Consider the following 25,671-nt stretch of genomic DNA (forward strand, 5'->3'; position numbering starts at 1 on the left):
CCTTTAATTCTTCATTGACATACTGGTAGCTACAGAGATTTTAATTTCATTCCCCCCTTCACAGTGTCTTTGGAATATTTGTTCTTCCATGCTTTCCTAATTCTGAGTTCCCAGTTTGAGTCATGTTGAAAATGTATAATTTTCCAGAAGCTGTAGACATATGATTATCTTGATCCCTGCCTCTTTTGACATTTCCAATTGCCACCCAGAATCTGTACGGTGTTGTGATAATCATGCTTTTATGTAGTATCTTAAGGATCACAAGGCCAATATTAACATTCCTCTAATGCCTTTTGCTTCCCTCTCCAAATATGCATTGAAAAAGAGAATTTTAAAGGAGTAAAATAACCTCCAATAGCAATGTCCAAAAGATCCTCATGCTAGAAGAGTTTCCTGGGACATGGGATAAGCTGGATGTTCGACTTCCCATGCCAGATCAAGGCAAGAAACTGAGCCTGGGGCCACATCGCAGGTGAGGTCTCTAACTACCAAGGTCCTGGCAAAAATGTGAAGTCCTCTCTGCATAGGTGTGCGTGCATGGGACATGAAGAAGTATCCATATCACCACGTGTGCTGGCCTAAGGGCTGTAAGCAAGGTTTTGCATTTGATTTTAACACGAATGTGTGTGTGTTTCCTTCTTATTTTTATTAACAAAATATCCATAGGAAGACTGATTACTATTCAGGATACCATGATACTGATTATCAATCAAGACTGATTATGCTTGCCATCCAGAGGGACCTTGGTGGGCTGGAGAGGTGGGCCCATGCAAACCTCACGAAGTTCAACAAGTCCAAGTGCAAGGTCCTGAACATGGGTCGGGGCAATCCCAAGCACAAATACAGGCTGGGGGATGAGTGGATTGAGAGCAGCCCTGAGGAGAAGGACTTGGAGGTGTTGGATGACAAGAAGCTCAACAGGAGCCGGCAATGTGCGCTTGCAGCCCAGAAAGCCAACCATGTCATGGGCTGCATCAGAAGAAGCGTGACCAGCAGGTCGAGGGAGGGGATTCTCCCCCTCTGCTCCACTCTGGTGAGACCCCCCCCTGCAGTACTGCGTCCAGCTCTGGGGTCCCCAACGTAAGAAGGACATGGACCTGTTGGAGTGAGTCCAGACGAGGGCCACAAAGATGATCAGAGGGCTGGAGCACCTCTCCTGTGAAGACAGGCTGAGGGAGTTGGGGTTGTTCAGCCTGGAGAAGAGAAGGCTCCAGGCAGACCTTACAGCAGCCTTCCAGTACCTAAAGGAAAGATGGGGAGGGACTTTTTACAAGAGCATGTAGGGATAGGACAAGGGGTAATGGCTTTAAACTGAAGGAGGGTAGATTTAGATTAGATGTAAGGAAGAAGTTCTTCACTGTGAGGGTGGTGAGGCACTGGAACAGGTTGCCCAGAGAGTTTCTGGATGCCCCATCCCTGGAGTGTTCAAGGCCAGGTTGGATGGGGCTTTGGGCAACCTGGTCTAGTGGAAGGTGTCCCTGCCCATGGCAGCAGGGTTGGAACTAGGTGATCTTTGAGGTCACTTCCAACCCAAACCATTCTATGATTTACCTCTAGCTGAGACCAACAGAGGTATATAGCAACAAATTCATGATGAAAGCAAATTAACAGAAATATTTTGGGTCGGAAAAAACTCTGAAAGAAGTGCAACAGATTTCCCCCTTCCTGGCCTTTCTGACAAATGATTTCTATTGCACCAGAACAACATTGTTTTGCTCTATCATGGAAAAGTCAGAAAAACAGAACATCCTCCAAGCCAGCACAGCAAACAATACACATATCAGGCATGGAGGTTGTTAGGAACTTTGTTTATCCAGAAGGGCTGTATTGGATTTGCTGCTCAAGACTGCCTTTTTTTTTTTTAAACAAGGATAAAAAAATCAAGTTTCACTAGAATGAGAAGAGTCAAGATTCCCTTAGAGCTTCCTCTGCTTTCTAATGGTTTTGTCTAGAAATATGTTATTGGAATCTCATCATCAGTCTGAGAGCAGGATGTGAAGATGCCACTGATGAGAACACCCACCAATACTCAAATGCTAGCAGACTTGCAATCATTTAAAGAACTCATTAATCTAAAGAAAATACTTAGAAAGAAACTTTCATAATTAGAATTGGTGAGCAGCCAGCTTTGCTGAAATGAGAGAGCATTTCTTTCTCTGGTTTGACCCAAGGCACCTTGATGGATGACAATGTCTTTGATGGAATGAAATATTTTGCAATAACTTTGGGTACAGTTAAGCTGATAATGGCATTCTTTAAAAAGGCTGTATTTCACAGACTTTCTCACTGAGATTTCAACAGGTAAATAGCACATGGTCACTGATTTGCCTCTGGTGAGCTCCTGTTCAAAGCAAACGGAGGAAATGAAAGATATTACATTATGGCTGTACCTCTTAAGGAACGGCATTGTGGTACTCAAAACAATTTCTCTTTATCATCTCAGCAAAACTTTCATTAACATTATCTGACAGCCGAGAGGGAAAAGCACTAACACAACATCTCAGCAGAACAGAGACACAGGGAGCGGAGTTTGCAGCTTACAACTTGCTTAAGAAAGGGGTATCTTTAAAGGACGTTGCTTTATCTGAAAGTATTAGTTTAACTGCTTAAGGAGGCAGCGTATGAGGGACTCTCTTCCCTCAGCACCTGTGTGTAACGCCTGTTGTTTTGCAAGGGATCCGTGTTCATCTGAACCGACGAGCAAGGACCCAGCTTGTTTTTGTTGGAAGGATTTACAATTACTTTTAAGTTATGCAGGTCAAAAGAGGGAAAAAAAAAAAAAAAAAAAGAAAAAGAATCCAAAGACGGTTATGACTAATAGGTTCTTCGCTGCAACGGCAGCTTTAGTCTGTTTTTTATTTTAAGAACAAACATCTCCTTCTGTGCCAATGCTCACTGGAAGGAGAGGAAATCAAGTAACAGTGGAAAGACAAGGAACATATTAAAGGCTTATGCATACTAGGAGGCTTCCAGATAAATCCTGGGAGCTAACAAATGGAAAGCAATGCATTGAGACCTTTAGTGGCACCTGCTATCCCACCACCCCTTCAGCAGCACATGACAATTGCAGAAACTAATTATTTAGACCCTGCAGAAGTGGAGAACACATATTACTAGTTATTTACACCATGGAGAAGCAGAGAACACACATTACACAGCACTTCCACGCAGGCACATTTTGCACCATCTTTCAGGTGATATACATTCCCCCAAGCCATCATATCTGGTCATCTTCCCATTTCACTATATTTATCCACACTTTTTAAGGGTCTGAGAAAAGACTGATGGAGGAACACAGAGCTGACATGAATACACCTCGGTGTCACGTCAGTGCCTCAATGCCTGAATCTGCTCTTTAAACACAGCTTCATCTGTTTCTTCTAGTCCTTATTAATCCACATAATTTCTGACTTTCAAAAATGATAAATTATTTTGTTATTCATTTATTTACTTTTAATTGTTTCTTTTTGAAGGATTACCTCTGGTTTTAGATTTTTTTTAATTATTATTAAATGTGTGGCAGTCATATGACATCATTCACAATGGGTTCGAAGTCAGGTGTGGTGGGTAGTCATAGACTTGGGCAGACAGCCACAAAGATGGGAAAATGCGCAGAAAAAATCAAGAGCTGCTGAAGGTAAGGTAGCATCCATGGAATGAAGCACATCCAATCAAGACACATTCAGATAAATGCACAGTGAAATTTAGTGAATTTTAAAGGGAACAAATTTCATCTGAGCCCTGATGATGCTTTGAGACAACTTTACATTTCTTTCTGGGTAAGATTAGGGGATTATAGTCTAATCCTGGGACTGGTAGTCCACCTGACAGAAAATGTGAACTCCATTTACCAAATGCTTCTCCTGCAAGGCTTAGATGCTATTTCAAGTAAATACTCTTTTCTCCTCAGCTGCTGTGTGAAAATTCTGATACACAATAACAAAAAAAGAGATGAAACGGAGAGAAGCAATGAGCTAAAGGCAAAATGGCAAGAAACATATACACAAAGTAAAATCAGAACTCTGATATGAATTTCTCTCATATTTCACTCCTAAACTCACCATCACTTTTAGTAAAGGTAAATCAACCAAGACTTGAATAAAGATTTTTTTCTAAAATACAGTTCTTCCCCTTTAACAGAAATAATAAGGGGGAAATCATAGCAGGTAGCAATGCAATGGGGCTAGAAAGGAGCTGCGCTTCATTTATTTAATGGGTTGTTCCTCATTGCAGTCCCTTCTCAGAATTAAGAGGGCCATACAGCAGAGAGGAAAAGCCAAAAAAGTCACCTCAAATGCTTTAATGACATTTTGTTCAACATGTTGCAGCTCCTAGGCATCTCATAGGCATGGTCTTCTATAAATAAAAATGTGAGGGCATATTATTATCATGCCATGACTCATGAAATTTGTATCTGCAGGGAGCTAGGGACTTTGGCTTTTCCTCTGGGCTCTCTGGTGCTGTCTGCTGGGTCAATTAAAATAGCAAGATTTCTTTTCACACAAAGCCTTTCCTCTCCCTTTGCTTATTCCGAGTGTGTTTTTCACTCGCATCTCCCCTTCACAACCTCATCACCGTTGTAAATCACAGCAAATTAATGTCAATGGTATATTCCTGAAACAAGACTGCTTTTGCCTCTCGACAACAAAATCCCTAATCCAAATGTCAAAAATTCAAATGGAAATACAATATTAGAAATAAATCTGTGGACATCTCCTGATAAATTCCTGCAGACCTAGGCTGATGCAATGCTCTCCCTGACCCCCAGAACAGAAATAGCTTCTAATTCCTCGTTCTGCTGAAGAGTATGATATGTTGGGCAATAAGAAGTGAACAGGGGTTATGGCTCTCATAAAATATTCACACCACTGGCTCTATACAGCAGTTTCTCCCGAGTATGATTAATCACATGCTATTATTTAAAGTTCCTATAGTGTGGGAGTTTATGTTTCACTACCATTCACAGATTAGATTATAGAAAATTAGTTTCAGATGAACTGTTTGGTTCAGGTAGATTAATCCACTCTGATGATGCCTATCAGCCAATCAAACTCCTTCAAACCAACCGGCCATGTCCCTGGGGTTTTCCAGAAAGCGATAAACAACCAGGGAGAGTTTCTCTCCACCTGGCAGTAATTGTTCTGGAAGCACTCTTCTCTTACTTTTATCTGAGACAGACATTTATCCCACTATTTAGTATAATTAAAGCATAGGTACTAATCTAAAGCTCCTACCCAGGGAGCAGTCGTCTGATGGCAGCAGATTCACAGCATGCACAACAGCCTTAATTTCAATAACATGTTCAGCTGATGAGGAGGAAGAAAAGGGCGAAATAGGTAATGACATCTCCAGGAGCTCAGGACGCATTCACTGCCAAGACAGTGTGCGCAGGGAATCAGCACAGGCAATGCCCAGAACACACGGTGTCCTTTCACAATTGTTTGTCTCCAGTTTGGATGGGAGAGCTGCTGCATCTTCGTAATACAAAGGGGCACCACCCCACCCTTGTTCCAGCTAAGGAGTTTGAGCCCAGCACAAGGGCCACTGGCTATTTGAAGCCAACACTAATTCATCTCATACATTATTAGAAATGACCAGAAATGCATTTAGAAACATAGGACACCACTGCGTGACCATTGCTATCCTGCCAGATTAGGATTCAATTAATCTTCCAAGATAAAGGTCAATAGTTTGCCAGCTCAGCTTACCTCTTACGATGATGTTGGTAGACTTTTTCGCAGGATTTCCAACATTGTTATTGGCAATGCAACTGTACGTGCCAGCATCTTCTGACGTGATGGCAGGTATCGTTAAAGTGCCGCCGTTCAGGACCGTCTTCTCGGGCAGGATGCCGGCAGACCTCACCCACGTCAGGCTGGGGGCTGGCTCCCCTCCTGTCGTCACACAGACTAAGGTGATGGCTTCTCCAGGGTTCACCACTATCGGGTCATCCACAAGAAGCTTAATTGAAGGGGATGCTGCAAAACACAAGAGGAAGAGAAAGGTGTAGCAGGGCTACGTCTGTGGCATTGCTCAGTCCCGACAAGCACACTCAAGCCGAGATCAGCAAAGGCACGTCAGCTACAGCCCTCTTCGCACAACTACGTGGCCTCTGAGAAGGTGCTCCCCACCACGATGCTCCCCCTGACACCACATTTCTCCCCCTGCTCAGTCATCATCTTCACCTTGCTGTCAAACTGCAGACCAGGATTTATGTATGGACAACCCTGCAGCTGTGCTCGGAGTAATGTGTATGTATGGGACGGGTGCCAGCACGCTGGATTTTAAACCCTGGAAGAAAGGAATTAGTAACAATCTTCTTATTTGGCATGGAAAGCATGTTGTTCTCTTCGAGTCAGATCCTACCCATTGAAAACCAGCCCTCTTAATCCACCTGCCTCCCTGATGAACTCCTTGGCACTTGGCTGCCAACTGAGATGAATTTGTGGAGTTTGAGTTGGGTCTGTTGAATGAGGAAGAGTCACCTCCCTCGGGCCATCTCCTTGCACATGGAGAAACTGAAGAATCCAGCACAGATGCTTTTTTCCCCCTGTATGGGCTGTGCAACCTGCAGCTCACAGCACCAGCAGACAGCCTGGCCATGGCTCCATCTCCTCACAGACACACGGGAGAGTTGCAGACTTGGGTCCCTATTAATTTCCACGCAATATCCTATCACCAGCTGCAAGGCTTTGTTTGGGCATGACCACCAAACCAGCTGAACTACACTGCAGCACAGGCTAATGGAAAGATGCTGCTGCTCTCAGAAAGGAGAAGCAAATGATTAAATTTCATTCTCTCTTCTTGCCTCTTCTTTTCCACTGAATATTTGTATATGATCTAAGAGGAGCAACAGAAATGCTCAGTTTGAAGGGACAGGGCAGGGCAATTCGTTTTAGATGCTGGAATTTAAAATCACAATCTGAACCATGACATCCCCTGCCACTTGCATTGAGGGATCCACCCTTGCTGGACTCTGGCTTTGCTTGAAGGCATACCCTAAAGTGCATAAGCAATGAGCCAATATATATGTAGATATTGCTAGTACTCTGTAGCAGCAATACTAAATAAACACAGGCATAAAGGTGAAGGATTGAAATTCTGGGCAAAGAATACCAGAAAACATGACAATAAAAAATGAAAGGAAATAAAAATGTTATATCCAAAAAGCACATCCCTATCCTCATTATTACAGAGTGTGCTGGGTTGACCCTGGCTGGATGCCAGGTGTCTACCAAAGCCGCTCTATCACTGACCCCCTCAGCTGGACAGGGGAGAGAAAATAGAACGAAAGGCTCGTGGGTCAAGATAAGGACAGGGAGAGATCACTCACCAAGTACCATCATGAGCAAAATAGACTTGGGGAAAATTAACTTAATTTATTACCAATCAAATCAGAGTAGGGTAATGAGAAATAAAACCAAATCTCAAAACACCTTCCCCCCACCCCTCCCTTCTTCCTGGGTACAACTTCGTTCCCAAATTCTCTCTCTCCTCCCCACAGAGGTGCAGGGGGACGGGGAATGGGGGTTGGGGTCAGTTCATCACACGTTGTCTCTGCCGCTCCTTCCTCCTCAGGGGAGGACTCCTCACTCTTCCCCTGCTCCAGCATGGGGTGCCTCCCATGGGAGGCAGTCCTCCACGAACTTCTCCAACATGGGTCCTTCCCACGGGCTGCAGTCCTTCAGGCACAGCCTGCTCCAGCGTGGGTCCCCCGCAGGGTCACAAGTCCTGCAAGAAAACCTGCTCCAGCGTGGGCTCCTCTCTCCACAGGGCCACAGGTCCTGCCAGGAGCCTGCTCCAGCACGGGCTTCCCACAGGGTCACAGCCTCCTCCAGGCGTCCCCCTGCTCCACCGTGGACCTCCCTGGGCTGCAGGGGGACAGCCTGCCTCACCATGGTCTTCCTCACGGGTTGCAGGGGAATCTCTGCTCTGGCACCTGGAGCACCTCCTCCGCCTCCTTCTTCACTGACCTGGGGGTTGTTGCTCTCACATCTCACTCCTCTCTCTACCTGCAGTTACCCAGTTTTGGTTTTTTTTCCCTTTCTCTTTCTTAAATCTATTCTCCCGGAGGTACTACCACCGCTGCTGATGGGCTCGGCCTTGGCCAGTGGCCAGTCCATCTTGGAGCCGGCTGGCATTGGCTCTGTCGGACACAGGGGAAGCTTCTAGCAGCTTCTCACAGAAGCCACCCCTGTAGCAAAAAACTTTGTCACGCAAACCTAATGCATAGAGATATATTCTTGTGTGTTCTGCTTTATATATGAATCTTATTTCAATATTAAAAGAATACACAATAATCACTAAGGCAAATACCAGAGTCAACTATAAAATAAGAGTTTTCTTTATTTGGAGTTCAGCCAAGAGGAATTAGGTTTCTCTGCATTCAGAAACTGATACTTGCAGATACTTGCCAGCATAAATTCCTGGGTTCATGGAACCAACTTAAAGGTGAAGAAACAGGGTGCATGGCTAAAAATACAGACACAAAACAAGTCAGCACTGCCCACTAACTGTGTCAGTGTCTCTTTGCTCACGTCCTCTGACCTCATATTCTTTCATCAGTTGATGCATCCATCAGCTGATGGACCCCTGTTTTGGGATTAGAGGTATGAAACAGGGCAATATATCATGTTTCATGCTTAAGTAGATTTTGCTTGGGTGAAGGCGGCAGAAGCAGGGATCCAGGTACTCGCTGTGCAACGAGAACTGAGCTCCAGACCTGTAGGGTCATCCCCAACCAGGGAGTAAGCACTCAGCTGGCCCCTCTTTCTCTCTCCCTCCCTCCTGAGTTTAATGATTTTTCCTGAACAACTCTGGCAAGGAGCTGCTCTCTGCTCCCACTAAACATCAAGTCATGAGACAGGGAACAAGAGAACCACAAATAACACTTCAAAACTTAGAACAAAAGATGAAAGCTCCAACAATGTCAACCCAACCTGGTGGTGCTGTTTATCATAATGGCCTCGTAATCCTCCAGATGAAAGGGGGCCCTTTGCTGTTCTTCAGGTAGAGAGACAAAGATAGCAGCTGATGTGATAAAAATGCTGTGATACATCCCTTTCATCACAGCACTCTAAACAGTAAGTACATGAAAATTATGGTTTGCATACAGTAATTTCTCTTTGCTTACACCACACATTTCACTTAACTACAACCTATCCCACTAGACAAACACAAACAAAAATTCAGCAGTACACTCAACTACTACCGTTAAAAGCCTGATTTAAACCAAAGAATATCAAGAAATTCAGAAGGGACGTTAAAGTTTCCAGCACAGGAAACTCAGTGTAGCATATAAAGGGTCAAATACCTATTATGAACAGAATATGAATCCACAGCAACAACAAGCTGTTATTTTGATATTTCTCTGCTTGAAACCCTATACATAGTCTGCACAGTATTGCAATGCACCAATAACACAGAACATCTTACTTTCAGCTTTATGGTGCAACCGAGGATAGAATTAGGTCTACCGCACTGCTTGCCTGATTTATTGCCACATGCACATTGCCAGATTCTGGCCTAGGAATGGAGAGACTGAAAGTTTCCTGCTGGTCACTTGGACTTTGTCTTTCCACCACTGAAGCACACTCAGCCCCACCACCAGCCCCACACTCACCCAGCCCAGAAAGTGCAAACTCCACTCTCAATGCCATCAACATTGACCTCTGCTCCTTCCAGCCAGGGATGGGGAAAGGTGGGAGTCAACACCCATCTCCTCACGTGCCAAACACGAGCTGGAGAGCCGTGGTTTCTCGTCACAGCTCTGACTGGCCGTTTCAGCATGGAAAGGGGAGAGAAAGAGAGAGAGAAGCAGGGAGAGCTAGCCAGGGAATGAAGGAGGCAAACGGCAAAAATTCTAAATGCTTGGTAACTCCAGTGACAGGCTCAGACATGGTGGGGTGGCAGAAAAATGGCTTTAGCTCTAAGTTAGAGAGTGTTTGTGTGTTCACTTCTCTACATCAGCCTGGACCTAGATGTGGAAACGAATGGGGCTAAATCACAAGTTTAGTCACCTGCTGGAAGACCTGTATTACTTAACCTGGGTTAATTAACAGCATTCTGCATAGGGCTTCTGCAGGTCGACTTTACTGGATAGCTCCTCTGTTTGACCATCCAGAAATGCTTTCCCCTCCCAAACCGGAGGAACACTTCTAACTGCTCCCCACAGGATGCTGCTGCAATGCAGCTGCAAAGAGCTGCTTCTCCCCACAGATCGGGAATACAAAGCTGTAGCACAGAGGGGAGTAACGAAGGCACAACGGCAAAACTCCACGTAACAGTAGGGACAGTAAGTCCTGGACCAGGCTGCTCAGGGTTTCTGCAGAATCTCTCTCTCTTCCAGATTTTCTAAGCAAACTTCTGTTAGACAAAAAGTTTAGGACTAGCTCCTATTTGAGCTAGGGAAATGGAGCTCACTATCATGTGAGATCTCTCCCTGTTCTAGTCTCAATGACAGCAAGAGGTACTGCCAAAATGCGAATCTCCTTATCTACCTTGAGCTATCTTCTTGCAAGAATCTTCCCCTGTGGTATCCATCTCTCTACTGACTGCAGACAGAGCCCAAAGATTAGTTTAATCTAGACAGATAAGATTTAGATGGCAGAAGATGGGTGACATCAATCCTAACTTTAGGATGAGGATTTACAAATGCATCAGGAGCCTATAGATGGGAATGGGCAGAAAGCGACCTTTTTAACAACATATGTGTGCCAATCTCACTTTGATCCCAGTGTTTCACAAATCCTCTTAGATCCTTGCACTTTCAGAAAACTGAAATTTTGGCCTACCTGTCTCTCTGAAATGGATTTCTTCTCTCTTTTATTTATTTGTAAACTTTTGGGGCTAAACATCACATACAGCACAAATCTGAGCTGCGTAATTCATCACCACACATTTTTTTTGGTTCATCATGTTTAAAAAATGAAGCAGGCATTTATAAAGATGACAAGATGATCCAGAGCAATTATAATAGTTGATGATTATACCAAAATATTGTTGAAGGATTATTAAAACTCATGCTTCAGGGCATAAAATGTATCTTTTTCTGAAATAGGAGGGCAGACTATCACATATCTGTCTACTGCACACTGTTTATGCCCTCATCCGAAATGTCTCCTGCTGGCTCTTGTTAAGGACAGACATGAAATCCGATCCCAAAGGACAATGTATTTGTTTATTCATCCTTTGCATTTGTAAAGCATCTAATGTGATTGAACCCCAAGGAGGAGACCCACGATGCAGTCCCAGCAGCTCAAGCTGTGATATTTGTTTAGATAGCAGGAAAACAGGGAGTTGAGTCAGAAGGAAGACAAGATAAAGACTTCTCCAAAAGATCGGGCTCTTATTAAAACCACGCTACCGTAAAAGCCAGTACATGCAATTGCATATTCCTGGTACAAGTCTGAAATGCACTGGTTTTGCCTTTACTATGTATCTTGCTTTGGGGAGTCAGGCTTCAGCCTCCAAGATACAAGTGGTTTCACCCAACGGCATCCACATCAACTGTGGGAACAGACATACAAGCGTGAGCCAAGCTCCCTTCCACTTCTACAGTCCAGCCTGCTTTTCCGAAACAAGGCTAGAGTCACTACTGACATTCTACCTGTTCAGTTTTTGAAAGGCACAGAAAAGTAACCTAAGCTTTTTGAGGCTTGTGAAGACCCTCGCATCCTTACTAACAAGCTTTCACATGGTCCCAACCGAGATCATTCGAAAAGACACATATTGCAGTGACAGTAAGCCAGCAATTTATGCCTCCAACCTTGATTTTATTGTTTAAGTTTTACAAAATTTAGTGTCACCAAGCAAGGTACTTTGCTGGTCACCGCATTTACACAGGGCTCTTCTTGCATGAAAGGCACTTCAAAATCAAAGTGCTTCAAAGCCCCCAGAATTCAGCAGGTAGATGTGCGATCAAAAGATGCACAACTGCACCAGCCCAGAATTTTCCTCTGCTAAACAGCTGCGTCCTGGCATAAGGAGGAGCTCCTCAGTTTCAGCTTAAATCTTGCAGAGATCCCATAAAATTACATGGGAAGGTTTAATTCAGAGATATATTTTATTGCTTTCTACTGCCGTATTCTTCTGGATTTGGTTTAATCTCGCATTATGTCATTTACTTATTTTTGCTGTCTTCCTCCTTATTCATCTCCTTTCTAAACTAAACAGTCTGATTTTTTTTTTAAACTAAATAATCAGAATTTTTTTAATTTTTAGCCCAAGAGCTCCATCTGTTCATACCATAAAACCCTGTGTCACAGTTCAGGTCATGGAGACACGCTGACACACACACGCAGATACAGGACTGATATCCTCAATTTCATGTAAAGTTGAATAGCGATGGATTTTATAGTTAAAGTAATGTACAGTACTGGTTTGGAAAGTTAAACATCAGAGCCAACACAGCTGCACAATACCAAAACTGATAGAGACACAGGAGGTGCTCATGCATGAAATCTTATAAATTTATACAGAATTCCTAATGCAACAAAAATATCCCTGCCAAAAGGAGTCAATACTAAACGGAGTGTATTATCACCCCCAAAGCCACTTCCAAAGCTTCACCCCGGCTGAGGTCTCTCTTAGATGACTATCAGCCATCAGGATTAACGAGACGAACGCTGGGCCATTGAGGTCTGGCAAGCAAAGCATCTCCCAGCCAGAATCTTCACCCCAGCACCGGCAGAGACTCAGCCAGGCAACCTGCCCAACGGAAACTTTCTTTCAACTCTCTGATAGGAATAATAAAATTCATTATCAAACAATAGCAAGCTTTGGTAAATATTTCCACGGGCGAGCGCATGGAACAAGCTTTCCAAACATCGTATTTGGACTTCGTAATGAGAACGGCTCAGTGTTCAAAAGAGCTCTGCATCTTTACTGCCCTTTAGAAGTAGGGGGTTCTGAGCGCCAGTCCCACATTTCGAAGTCATGGTTGGTTTGCCAGGGGACAAAGACAGCCGCAGTGCCGCTGCGAGCTCCTCCCCACGAAGAACAAGGCACTACTCATGACGAGGGAAACTGTTCAGGTCCCCATTCATATTGCAGCTGCAGCCTTTTTAAAGGGACTTCAATTCAGAGGCTTTCGTGTGCAAGTATTGCTTCTGCATCCAATGTATTTCATAGGACTGTAGAGCCTGGCTGTGAACTCAACAGCGCATATGACAGAGTGCTATTGGAAGTACACTGGGTCACAATACAGGGCCCTGCTAGTCCAGTCACTATGGAGAATTTAAATCAGAACTGCATCAGGTTTTTTTACCTAGTATTAACATGTGCATGCAAGACAAGTTAGGCACTGATGACATACGGACGGAGATTAATTGTAAAATGTGGCTACAACACATACCAATCCTCACAGAGCAATAAAACAGCAGGCAACACACACTGGTTTTGATTAATGTCTGGGGCAAAAGTTTCTCAGATCCAGCACAAAGCTAGCAGCCATTAAGTCATCATTAACACTCTAAGATACATGCTTAACAATACCAGTTTAGCAAGCACCTTCGACATAACAACCTAGCTCTACAACAAAATGCTTCCAAGTTTAAACAGAGCTGCCACAGGCTCATTGACAGGGAGACTGGAAACATCTTCTAATCAATGATCCGATACACATGTTCACTGAACTTGAAAGAAGCAGAGTCTCTACTGCTGCCTTGGACGGGTATCTGAGACAAATACTACACTGGGAGGAAAAAGATATCGGTCATTGATGTACCGTACAGAAAAAATCTGACACCAACATGTGTTATAATTACAGTGAGACAAATATATGTATTCAGACTGGGTATATGGAATTGAGAAAATGCCACAATTGGCTTTAGGGATTACTGGACATGCAAAGGAAAACTAATACTTTAATAGCAATATCAAAGTAGAAGCAGAAAGTCATGTCCTTGACAACTCACTCATCTATGATGAATAAAAATGAAAGTACATTATTTCCTTCAGTTTTGTGAATTATTTCATATGCAGAAATCAAGTAATAGAACATAATTGAATTATACTTTCATATATACCTCTGCATGTGTGTATGCATCCGTTTAATTTACAGCCATGATTTCTTGCAGGAATACAATGCATATACTCCTAACTATACACATTATGAATAGTCCCTTTCAAGTCAGAGCAAAAAGAGAGAACACTTGAGGTCCCTGCTGGGCTGGGACCATCATTTCTGTACTTATATACTCAGTAAAGTTCAAAAAAGAATAGATTATAATTCCCAGTTGAGGTCCAGATTTTGAATTAGAGGGTAGAAATAAACTCGTTATTGACCACACTGCCACAGCATGCTGCAATATGGTAGGTCCTTTCTTTCCATCAATAGTCCTTAAAAAACCCAGCCCCCCCCCCCAAAAGAAAACCCCAACACCAACCAAAACCAAAAAACAACAAACTGAACACCAATGAAAATCGCTTTTATACACCTATCCTCTCTGCTTTACCCTCCCTGCTGAGAGAACCATCACCTTCTGACTGCTATTTGACAGTCCTAATTGTTGGTCTCACAAAAGAGACAACTCTTCTAGGCAGAAGGTGCGAGCAATGAGTTCTCCAACAAAGCCAAGGGAGAAAAATTACACAGAGACACTTAAACCTGAGCTCTTTGCAGGCTTAGGAGCAGAATTTGTCACAGAATCACATGACGGTTGAGGTTGGAGGTATCTCTGGAGGTCATCTGGTCCAACCCCCTGCTCAAGCAGGGTCCCCCACTGCAGGTTGCCCAGGGCCATGACCAGATGTCTTTTGACTGTCTCTGAGGATGGAGACTCCACAACCTCTCTGGGCAACCTGTGCCAGTGCTTAATCACCCTCACTGTAAAAACATGGTTTTATAAAGTCACTGTCAAGTAGTGACTGGTCATGTAGAGCTTTTAACTTCAGTGGTGTCTCAGGTGCTGCATGCAATCCATTTGCAGAAGAGTAGCAAAATAGTCCAGCTGTAACGACTTCCAGTTCTAACAAACTTTGTGTTTAGACACATAAACCAGATATGTTCACCATACATCTCAACCTTTTTTTTTTGTTTTACTTGCTTTTTTTCCCATTTCATTTTCACTGCCTTTAAAATTCCAGCACTTCTAGGAGCAGAGGAAATAAAAGCAAAGTTCTCAAATCCCAATTCTTTCAGGCAGGTACCCTTTTTTTTTTTTACTTAATACATGGAATTACTCAAGTAATATATTCCCAAATCAGCTTTCAGTATTGCAAGTGGTTTAGGGTTTACCCTGACACACAGGGTGAATTCTCATCTTTGCAAAAGCACCCAGACCTGTTCTAGCACAAAGGGGTGGCTCCCCCCACCCAGGGCAGCTGCCCCCCACGACTGCCAGAGCCACCCATTAGTCCGCGTGCCTTAACCTCAGACTGGGGTGCATGTACCTGCCATCTATCAGCAGTCCCTACTCAATTTGAATATGCTACATAGTCAGAGATTAAAAAAAAAAAACAACACACCACACAAACCTCATATTTTTCAGTTTCCCCTGAGCATTCCACCAGATTAAAGAGGCTTAAAAGTTGAGTAAAGTGCAAAATCGTTTTGTCCGGTTGTACTGTCAAGAATGGAAAATTATGAGGTTGCAGGGGAAGCAGAGAGGGGAGTTACAGGAAAGAAACAAAGCGAAGAATGACATTATGTTTAACAAGGTCCATTTTCAGCTGGATTCAGTCTTTATGTGTTCACATAGGCGTGAACAAGCTGGCTTGCAGCACCAGCCCAGGTAACCGTAGCCCACTCCCTGAGCTCTCCCTCTATTCTCAATAGCCTTTTTTTTCCTCCTCCAACTTTTTCTGAAATCCTCTGTTTTTTAACCAATGGGGATGCAGCTTTGATGACTCATCTCTTTATTCCCGATTTGCCTGGCTGCTTTTCATCCAGCAGCAGCAGCACTTTGATGACTCGCACTTTGCTCGTGCTGCCGTTCACGCACAGATGTGGCATTGATAGCTCCAACAGGGAGGAAGGGAGGCGGATACGTTTGCTATTCAGAGCACTTCCTCGGTGGTTACGCTCTGGAGACGACTACAATAGCTCACAGCTCCCACACTGTATGAACTATTCATTCTGTGGACATTTTATCAAGAGGGTATGAAGGGAAGGCAGGATCCTCCCTGTAGCAGCAAAGCAGTGTTAAATCAGCTTAACCCAATCATGAAACTGTCCCCTTCATCACTAAATTTATATGCACGGTTGTACATGTAGGCTTAAATTCATCTCGGCTAATTTCAACCACCCGAAAGTCAGGCATGCAATCCGAGGTCATGTATCTTGATGAGATATAAGCACCCCTAAAGCACAATTCCTGCTCTCCAAAAATAGACGGGATGAATTGCTCTTTGGAGCCATCTCTCTCCCTCTCTCCAGCAAGTACAGTGCTCCCTGAGCAACCAGTGTACTACAGCCACCTCAGCTTTCAGACTGCTAGTTAGGGGAGACAAATCCTGTCTTGCAAGAGCAACAATCGCCCACACAATTAGTGGATCAGGAATGACTGGCTAATGAGGAGCTGCAGAGAAAGGACCCTCAGGGTTATGGTGGATGGCAGTCTGGACACAAAGCAAACATTACCAATACGTGCTCGGTAAAAGGGAGTTATCACACAGGGATGCATAAACAAGAACTTTGTTGGGAAACATATGGAACAAGCCCTGCATCGAAGCCCATGCTTGTGAGGCTGGGTGCTGTGGAGTACTCGATGTGCCCTGAAGCACCAAGCTTCACTGAGGAGATGGACAGAGGAGACCAACAGGAACAGTGCGAGGTAGGGATGATGTGAGTCAGGCAAAAATAAAGGAGCTAGGTTCGTTATCCAACAGAAGAGATGGGACAAGATAAACCATCTTCAAATATACAAAACGTTGCTGCAAAGGACAAGAGGATAAACTCTTCTTCGTGCCATGGTGGGCAGGACCAGAGCGATGGGCCCGACTACCTGCCAATAATGCAGCACCTCTGCTGCTGGCAGCCAGGTTAAATGGACATCAGTCGGACAAGGCTTAGATCTAGTGCATTCTGCCATGAAGAATGAAACTGGATGACCTCTTGGGGTCCTTCCCAGCTTTATTTCCTATTATTCCTTTTTGCTAAAGCATTAAAACCACCCCCCTTCAGTATTCAGCTTCGAGTATACAGCTGGCTGTATTTCCTATCTGAGGATTTCAAGCCTCTTTAGTGCAGGATCACATCTCGCTGTTGCACTATCTAAGAATGCCAGGGCATACTAAGAGAAATATTTTTTGCAAAATGAGATAATTCTCTTAACACTGTATTGTCTGAATGAAGGGAAACAAAGCAAGTTTATCGTGACAGACTACTGCTTAATGGAGGGATTAAAAGTGAATTAAGCTTTTCTTCAATTTGTTTCCCACCACATGCCCCAGACAGAATGCCAGCTTCAGCTGTGATTTGAATAAACTATGTCATGCAGCTGAAAAATCACATATTGAAATACCCATCTTTCTTGGTAAAAGTTACTGTTGTGCACTATTTCTATGTTGGAGGCTGCCAAAAATCAGCCTTAATATTATGTATTAATGATCACCTGCATTAAGCAGCCTGAACTGGCTGCTAACATATAAACCAATATACATTTTCAAATTAATCTGTGCCACCAAAAAATGCTCTGTAGATCAAGATAGTTCTTTTTGCTTTTAGTCAATCATATTAGAATAAATATTAGAGGAAGCCCAGAATTTCAGTGGTTTTATGGGTAAATATCATGCCTTTTCTCTGACACTTTGAAACAATGAACACTCTTAAAAGGATCCATTCGTGTTATTATTAGATCTGGGCATTCAGATGTGCAATTCAGTTAGCTGTATCTGAAGTTACCTTTCCCAGCTCTAAAGATTAAATAGTGAGTCACATGCAAACTGGTGACAGATTTTAATATCATCTGTCAATAATCCTTGTTTGACACAGAGCAGAATTATGCTTGCAATAACATAACCCCTGTATTTCTAAAGGAGACTGCACTTGTTTCTGCTAAGCATCTTCAAAAAGAAGCACCTCCTGATCAAAAATGCTAAGGCAGGGTGATAGGTCTTCAGGACTTTCATCAGTTCTTACATAGACAACAATGTGCTGGGGAGAGGAGATAACACCGAATGCAAACAACAACTTCCACAACACTGTTTTGTCTTTTAAAGTGCTTGTTTAATCACAGAACTGTAGAGTGATCTCCATCAGAAGGGATCTCTGGAGGCCTCTGGCTTGAAGCAATGCCGATTAGATCAGGTTGCTCAGGCCTCATCCCGTCAAAGTCTGAGCACCTTCCCCAAGGTGAGCAAACCCAGGTCCTTCAGCCTCCTCCCACGTGTCACCTGCTCTAGCTCCAGACCATCTTTAAGGCCTCCACTGGTCTTGCTCCAGTCCATCCATCCCTTGCTTGCTCTAGGGAGCCCCAAACTGGACAGAACCGTCCAACGCAGCCTCCCAAGTGCTGAACCGAGGGGAAGGATCACTGCCCTGGACCTGCTGGCTGCCATCCCGCTAGTGCAGCCCAGCTTGCTGTTGGTCTTTTTGGCATGGGCACGTTGCTGGCTCATCTTCGACTTGTCTGCAAGGCAACCCAGCACCCTTTCTGCAAAGCTGCTTTCTAGCCAGTTGGCCCCAACACACGGGGCGGTTGTTCCTCTCCAGGGGCAGGACGTGGCATTTCCCTCAGCTAATTCATGAGGCTCCTGTCTGCCCTTTTCTCCAGCCTGTCAAGACCCCTGTACTGACCACTACTCCCAATCCAGTATCTGAGAACTTGCCAAAAGTGCATTGGGTCCCATTATTTTGGTCATGAACAATTATGTTGTACGGTATTGTTCCCGGTTTTGATCCCCGAGGGATGACGTGAGCAAATGACCATCAGCTGGACATCATGCCACACTTCAGGCCCAAAGGTCCATCCGATTTTTCCACTAATCATTCACATCTCACAAATCTGGCTATAGGGAAACTATGGGAGGTCATATCAAAGGTCTTACTAAAGACAAGGCAAGAGCATGAGAAGGTATAATAGGGGAATCAAGGTGGTGATTCCAAAACACTCGTAAGGGGGAATGGGAGATAAGAAAGGTGTTGGGGAGCTGTTCCTATGAGAAGACACAACCTATAGCACTGTGCTCCCCCCACTCCAGAAGCCTTTGCTGCCAGCTCTGTCTTCTGTGCTTCTTGCAGTTTCAAACTGCAAGGACTGTTTGGAAGAAAAATTTCACTGATTTCAGGAAGGGTGAAAGAGGGTGAAAAACACGAATGGGGAAAAGACATGTGAGTGCCATGCAAGAACCCTCTGAGCCCTTGGGGAAGAAACGAGACAGTAGCATCCCCAAGAAAAGCCCAATGGGTAGAGCAGGAACCAGAATCAGCTCAACCAGATTTCTTCTCGGGTGCAGCATGGACATAGTGAGGCAACAAAAACGGGTAACGCAGACAGAAGGCATGGAGGTCATGTCTCTGTGACACCCACCCTCACAGCTGCTCCTCTTCCGACAGCATGGATTCAAGCACATACACTGAGAAAATTCTCAGGGTTCCTCCTCCTTGTCAGAATAACCCCTTGATTTTGTTGCAAAGCAGCTGTATTCGGTTTTACAACTCCTGCTTGCATTATCTTATCCAAATTAACTTCTATGCGCTGATTTTAAAGGGACTCGGTCTACTAAAAACAAATGAGAGTCGCAAAATTAATCCCTTCGCTGTTCTTCCTCACATCTTGACTTCTATTTCTGTTCCTGCCACTCACCAGCAATCTGCCAGCAGGTGAATCTCTTCACAGTGTTTCTGCTTCCCTTCAAACTTCTCATCTCATCTATTTAGATAATAAATTTGCAGAGTAATAGCTGTCTTTAGATACAAAGCGGGTCTGTGCTCAACAAGTGCCTCTACCTGCTGCTGTACAATATTACTGCTAATTGTCATCTTGGGCTTCAGCATATGCATGGTCACATGCATCTGAGATGATCTCAGCTTCTCTCATTACAACATCCACTTCGGTTTTTGTATTTTAAACTAGTCTGCACTGGAACAAAGAAATCTGTGCGTCTGAAAAATGATGCCAACGCACTCTAACTCCTGCAGTACCTACAGAGATATGACGGTGTGTCTAAGGCTTCAGGCTCACACAGAACAGATATAATTAACACACTGCTGTTGAATGAAGGGCATGTGAGTGCACCTAATTATACCTATGTGTAACACTTTAAACCTGCATCGTGTCCCAAAGTATACTGATGAATACATGTTCATCTGATGGCATCAGCTTAATTACCTCTCTAATTATTCAAGGAGAAGTGCGCAGAAAGTTTCCTTTGCATTGGTTCTATCACAGTAATTGATTGTTACTCTGGTGATGCTACGGCACACAATCAAATAATCAGCAAGACAGTGAGCACCGAAAACAAAAAGGTTACAGGGACAAGCTGGCAGGCGGCACTGAACAGAAACCTGAACTACTCACCCAAAGACATGCCTGGTGTTCCTCAAATTAGCCTCTCAATTCAGGTGTGCGCACAGAAATATAGATGTATGAAAGACTCTGTGGCATAAACAGTAGCAGCAGAGCACCTGGATCTGCAATACTTTCCTTGAAACAAGTGTCTATGTTTGTGCCCAAGTCACTTATAGCTCTTGGTGAGGGAAAGCGGGGAGACTTGAGAGTGGTTCAGAGAAAGAAAGAGGAAAAAACAAGCGTTGCTGTGCCTGTGTCACCATAGTCTCTAACAGTTCGGGAAGATTATGAAGCAGAAAGTTCAACAGGTGACTTGGCTGTCATCTGCGAGAACCTCGGTGGCCCTGGACACATAAAGTAGGCAGGATAGTAGCAGGATACTGTAAGAGCAGTAAGGATTTCCAGGCATACAGGAATAGTTACATTGGGTTTTGGTTCGTTTGTTTTGTTTTGGTTTTTTTTTTTCACATCTGCTGAGCACAATTCCTCAAGCACAATCTGCCAACGATCGTCACACGTAACGAACACCCGTTACAGCGTGCAGAAGTCCTGCTGCGCATCAGCGTGGGGTGGCAATCAATCAGGGCCAGCAGGGAGCCAAGGTGCTCCCTGCGGCACAGCAGCTTCCCCGCCGCCGTGCACTCACCGCGTCAATCAATCGAGGAGAATGGCAAGCCACCGCACACAGATGGTCCGCAAAACCCTCGCAAACCCCATCTGGCTGCTGGGACAGCTGATACCCCTGAGCAACCCAAGCTGGAGCGCACATCCGTGGCAGGGAAAAACCTTCCCGACTTTGCTCACAAGTCAGTCAATCAAAGGGAGCTTGACAAATCGTGCAACAGCCTCCGTGTCCTGCAATAAAAGCCTGAACCTGGTGAGCCAAATCACAACTGGAAGGAGACAGAAACCCACAGCTGCTGTAAGCCTCAGCTATTCTCTTTAGTCACCTCTCTCATCAGAGAAACATCAGTAACAGCCAAGTTCAACAAAAACTTCTCACACCAGTTATACTTATAGGCCTGATAAATGCAGAATAGCCAAATTGCCAGCAATTTTACATTACGATCATGTAATTTGCAGCTGAATTTAAATTCACTTGTAGCCACATAAATTACAATAATTATTGTGCACGTTTGCCACCTTACAGACACTTCTGTTTGTCTCTCCTTTGTTTCCATTAGATAGGCGTCTCCATTACATTCCTCCAGCTTTAAATTAAAAAACAGATGGACAAGCTAGGACTGCTCTATACTGAAACAGAGTACCAAGCTCAGACTCTGATTTTCATTACTTTGGATTTATCCTGGATTACTCTGGATTTACAATTTATATAACTTCTATGAAGTTACACCAGGTGAAGTTCTACCAGAGAACTTCTGTATCAGATGAAGTCATACCAAATGAGAAAAGTTTTGTCTCAGAGTCATCAACACATCAGTCACTGTCTTTAATGAGTTTTTGCAGTAATTACTACACGTATTTAATCTTGCCCTTGATGATGGTTGCAAGCAAGTTCTTCATGAGAAAGTGTGAATCCTTGCAATTTTTCAGGCTTGTTTACTTTGGAAATTACTCCAGAAGAGCAATTCCTGTTAACGTAGCAAGACACCTTTCTCCCGAAATAAACACGACGGTTGTAAGGTGGGAATAATTCATTCTTTTTGCAAAACTAGGTCATCACCACCTGTCCTCCGTTGTAACAGTTATGCTATTTGATGTTGCCCCATTACTGTAACGTACACAAACTTCTGTTGCAGATGAGGTCCAAAATGGACAGAGACTGTTCTGGCAAAATTATCACTCTGACAAATGGGAGCGGTAACAACTCTCATACTCTGTTCTCATGGATGAAGGTGGATGAGTTATTCCTGGTGTTGAGAGGAAAGTTGCTCCCACCTATCAGCTACAGCTCTCCATGGCAGACAGGCTTTCATGCCTTTTCTGGTATGAAATCAAAGCAACTAATTAGGGACAAACCTGACATTATGATTTTTTTTCCTGGCAAAATTAATGAGTGAGTAAATTAAGGGCTTCAAATCATTTTGCCAGATACCTTCAGAGCTGACTGTAATTCCCCTACTGCCAGTGGCAGCTTTAATGCTGAGCTGTGAATTTGCTTTGCAGTGGGTCATGTACAGTAATGGTACATACCACAATTCTGAAGTCCCTGCTGTCAAATCAGAAATTCAGAAAAAGCTGGAGGCAACTCCTTGGAATAAAGCCGTGAGGACAGAAATAATGTGAAATGTGCAAGTGCAAATAAAATTCATAGCTCATCTTAGATGCACTCAGCATGTTAATGCCTCAACTGTTTTGTTCATTTGCTACCTGTTTTCAGTGCCCTGAGGCACACGCTATTAAGGCATAACCCAACATAATCTAACCTGAAGTCTTCAACTGTTACAACATTTGCTGCAGAACTGTTCTCCGGAAAACAATTCTCTGAATTTTCTAATTATTTAGAAACCTAAGCTGAGAACTTTGCTCTTTGGCATCAGGTTTATAAACCATTTCAAACACGTTCTCTGTGGATCCTGGACACAGAGCCTTTAGGAGAACTAAAATCTGTAATTTCATCCTCCTGGAAACCAGCATTCCCAACTGCACTTCTTGCGATCAACCCCCACATGAAGCTCTTGAGACACATAGCAGTGATGCAGCCACAAAGAGAGGGAGATATACAACTGACTGTTTGGTTGGCCAGGGAGAAGTCCAACAAAAAGAGCAAAGGCACAAGAAATGCCACAACATGGAGACAGCTTGCTCAGAGACCATAGCTAAATACCTAGTCACCCTCCTGAAAAGCATTTCAACACAACTGCTTGAATATTTTCATTTGAATCAATTAAATCCGAAAGAAAACATTTTTGTTTAAATCAGTGTAAGAAATCAATGTTCAAATCGATGTAAGAATATATCAAATCGATCATATAAAATCAATCATTTAAATCAATGTAAGAATATAAAAAGGTTGATTTTTTCCTAAAATATCTTGTTGACCAAAAGCTTTCAACAAAGCGCCGAGAGAAGTGTTTGAGTATTTGTTTTTACTCTATGCCCAGCCGTGACTGAGATGTCCCTTCCTCTTACCTCACAGCAGTATCTCCTTTGAAGTCTACCCATAACAGCACACTTCCCTGACACTGGGGGAAAACGTAAATCCTGATATAAAATCCAGAAAGCGATAAATAGGGAGCAATCAATCAAAACTCTTCTTCAAATCCTAACTTTGGTGAGGAAAAAAAAACCCCACCTGAAAACGGCTTCTACAACTCGCTCCTCCATAGATCCTACCGCTCTGCGGCCGCGTACGGTCACGTACGTTTGAAGCAAGAGAACAGCAGCAAAACACAAAAGGCCACGGGGACATTAAATGACTGGGGAGGGTCACTGCTGGAGGCCCACCTGTTTTATTCGAGAGTCGGAAGGACACCATCTTGTCAGGGATGCTGCAGACATTCCTCACCGAGGCGATGCAGCTGTAGTTTGCGTAGTCCTGAGGTCGGAGGTTCTTCAGCTTCAGGATCTTTGTTTCTCCCTGCGCATGCGAAAGAGAGCGTTAGGAAGGCAGAGGAACAAGGAAGGATGCAGGAAACACCAAGACTGGCTTTCAGGAGGTAGGAGTAAGATCCAGAAGTGGTTAATTAGAAGCAGGTGTTGAAGTCATCCAGAAAACATATTTTAATTAATTACCTGAAAAAACGGCAGCTGGCATAATCTAAAACTGTAGCCCCACTTATATATTAAAGGCAAAAGAAAAGAGAGCAGCGAGGGGGGAAATTGGTTTGACAGAGTCTTTCAAGTTGCAGCATTATTTGGGATAATATATCTTAAGGTACAACCTACATGATGAAAAAAATCACAAGCTACGAAATCCTGCTGTTTTCCTTTGAAAATGAGCTGCTGATGGATTTTATTTTTAGCCAGCAGTGTAAATGATGGAGCAGGGACCTGAACGGGATATGTAATGAAGGAGTTCCTTCAGACACAATCAAGAGAAAACTGGAAAATATAAGATTTCCACTGCAGTACTATGTGAAATGGGCACTGCAGAACCAGAAACTCAGGAGAAAAAGTTGCTGAAATATGTATGTAAAATCTTACAGTATTGTTAGCAACGAGAGTAACAAAGCGCCGAAAGGAGCGTTAGATACAAAATCCTGAGCTCGTAGAGATGTCGTGGGACAGAGCAGGGAGGAAGAAAGCACAGGGAGCACAGCGAAGCACATCAGGGCGTGAGGCGTGAGGATGCGACAGTGTGGAGGGCTGCGGAAACATCAGATAATCTATATGTATCAATACCTGCACGTTATTCATTCTAGCATTAAAATAACAAACTTCCTCGGGCTTTCAATCTCCTCCTCCAGCTGCCTGCTTTCAAGTCGTTGCCTGTGTTTATAGTGATAAGCTAAAAATGTATTATGCTTAGACAAGGCAAAGGGAGAACCCCAGCCCGGGGAGGCAGCCCCACTCTGAACGGGCTCACAAAGCATCAGAAGAGCATACTTTGGAAAATGTTCATTATCACGTGTCCTGTTAAAGCTCAACAACTTTTAATATTACCACAGCTTGAGCAACATATGTAATTTTTTTTTTAACAATATCATGTGCATCAACTGCCCAGGCCTATATAAGCAAAAATACGTTGGTTGTGAAAATGTATGTACAGAACTAGCAAAAAAAAACCAATAAAAGAGAAGATACAGCTAGCCAGACGAGGAAAAAAAGTCGTTGAAATCAAACTTGGTAGATGTTTAGAGTATTGGAACTGAAGTGCTTTGTATGCGTAATCAGTCCCATGGAAATTACGTGATTTAAATTAAGCATGTGCTGATTTAGTGTTTGCAAGACCAAGTCTTTGAAAGGCTGTTCCCAAAGATAAAGATCCTACTTTAAGAAGAGGTTTAGCTGGGCTAGGGAAGGGCCTGATCCAGGTTAGCAGGAACTCAACTACCAAAGTCACTGAGTTCTGGAAACAGAGAGCAGCTGCTTTCCATCAATTCGTTCCTTAGCTGTGGACTCCAAGCTGAACTTGTGGGCTGAACTCACAATGGTATTCTGGATCATGTCCCCAGATTGCAGAGATTTATAAAAATGTATATATTTTCTTCATTGGTTTGGATAATTAGTCTAATTATGTCTAATTGCATAATTATTGTAAATACAGCAAATTTAATCTTGTACTCAGGCTGTGCAATTACAATGTGCAATGAGG

General features: G+C 43.6%; 1 protein-coding gene across 1 annotated transcript in view; it reads right to left on the minus strand.

Annotated features, from left to right (window-relative positions):
* MDGA2 (MAM domain containing glycosylphosphatidylinositol anchor 2) overlaps positions 1 to 25,671 on the minus strand; it is a 244,219-nt gene that overhangs the window by 153,164 nt on the left and 65,384 nt on the right. The window contains exons 4-5 of the mRNA XM_010579851.1: positions 23,862 to 23,994; positions 5,709 to 5,978 (exon numbers count right to left, since the gene is read on the minus strand). Coding sequence (XP_010578153.1) covers positions 5,709 to 5,978; positions 23,862 to 23,994 — 403 coding nt within the window. The remainder of the gene's footprint in view (positions 1 to 5,708; positions 5,979 to 23,861; positions 23,995 to 25,671) is intronic.

This window comes from Haliaeetus leucocephalus, unplaced genomic scaffold (genome assembly GCF_000737465.1).
Source record: "Haliaeetus leucocephalus isolate CR32 unplaced genomic scaffold, Haliaeetus_leucocephalus-4.0 Scaffold678, whole genome shotgun sequence".
NCBI lineage: Eukaryota > Metazoa > Chordata > Aves > Accipitriformes > Accipitridae > Haliaeetus > Haliaeetus leucocephalus.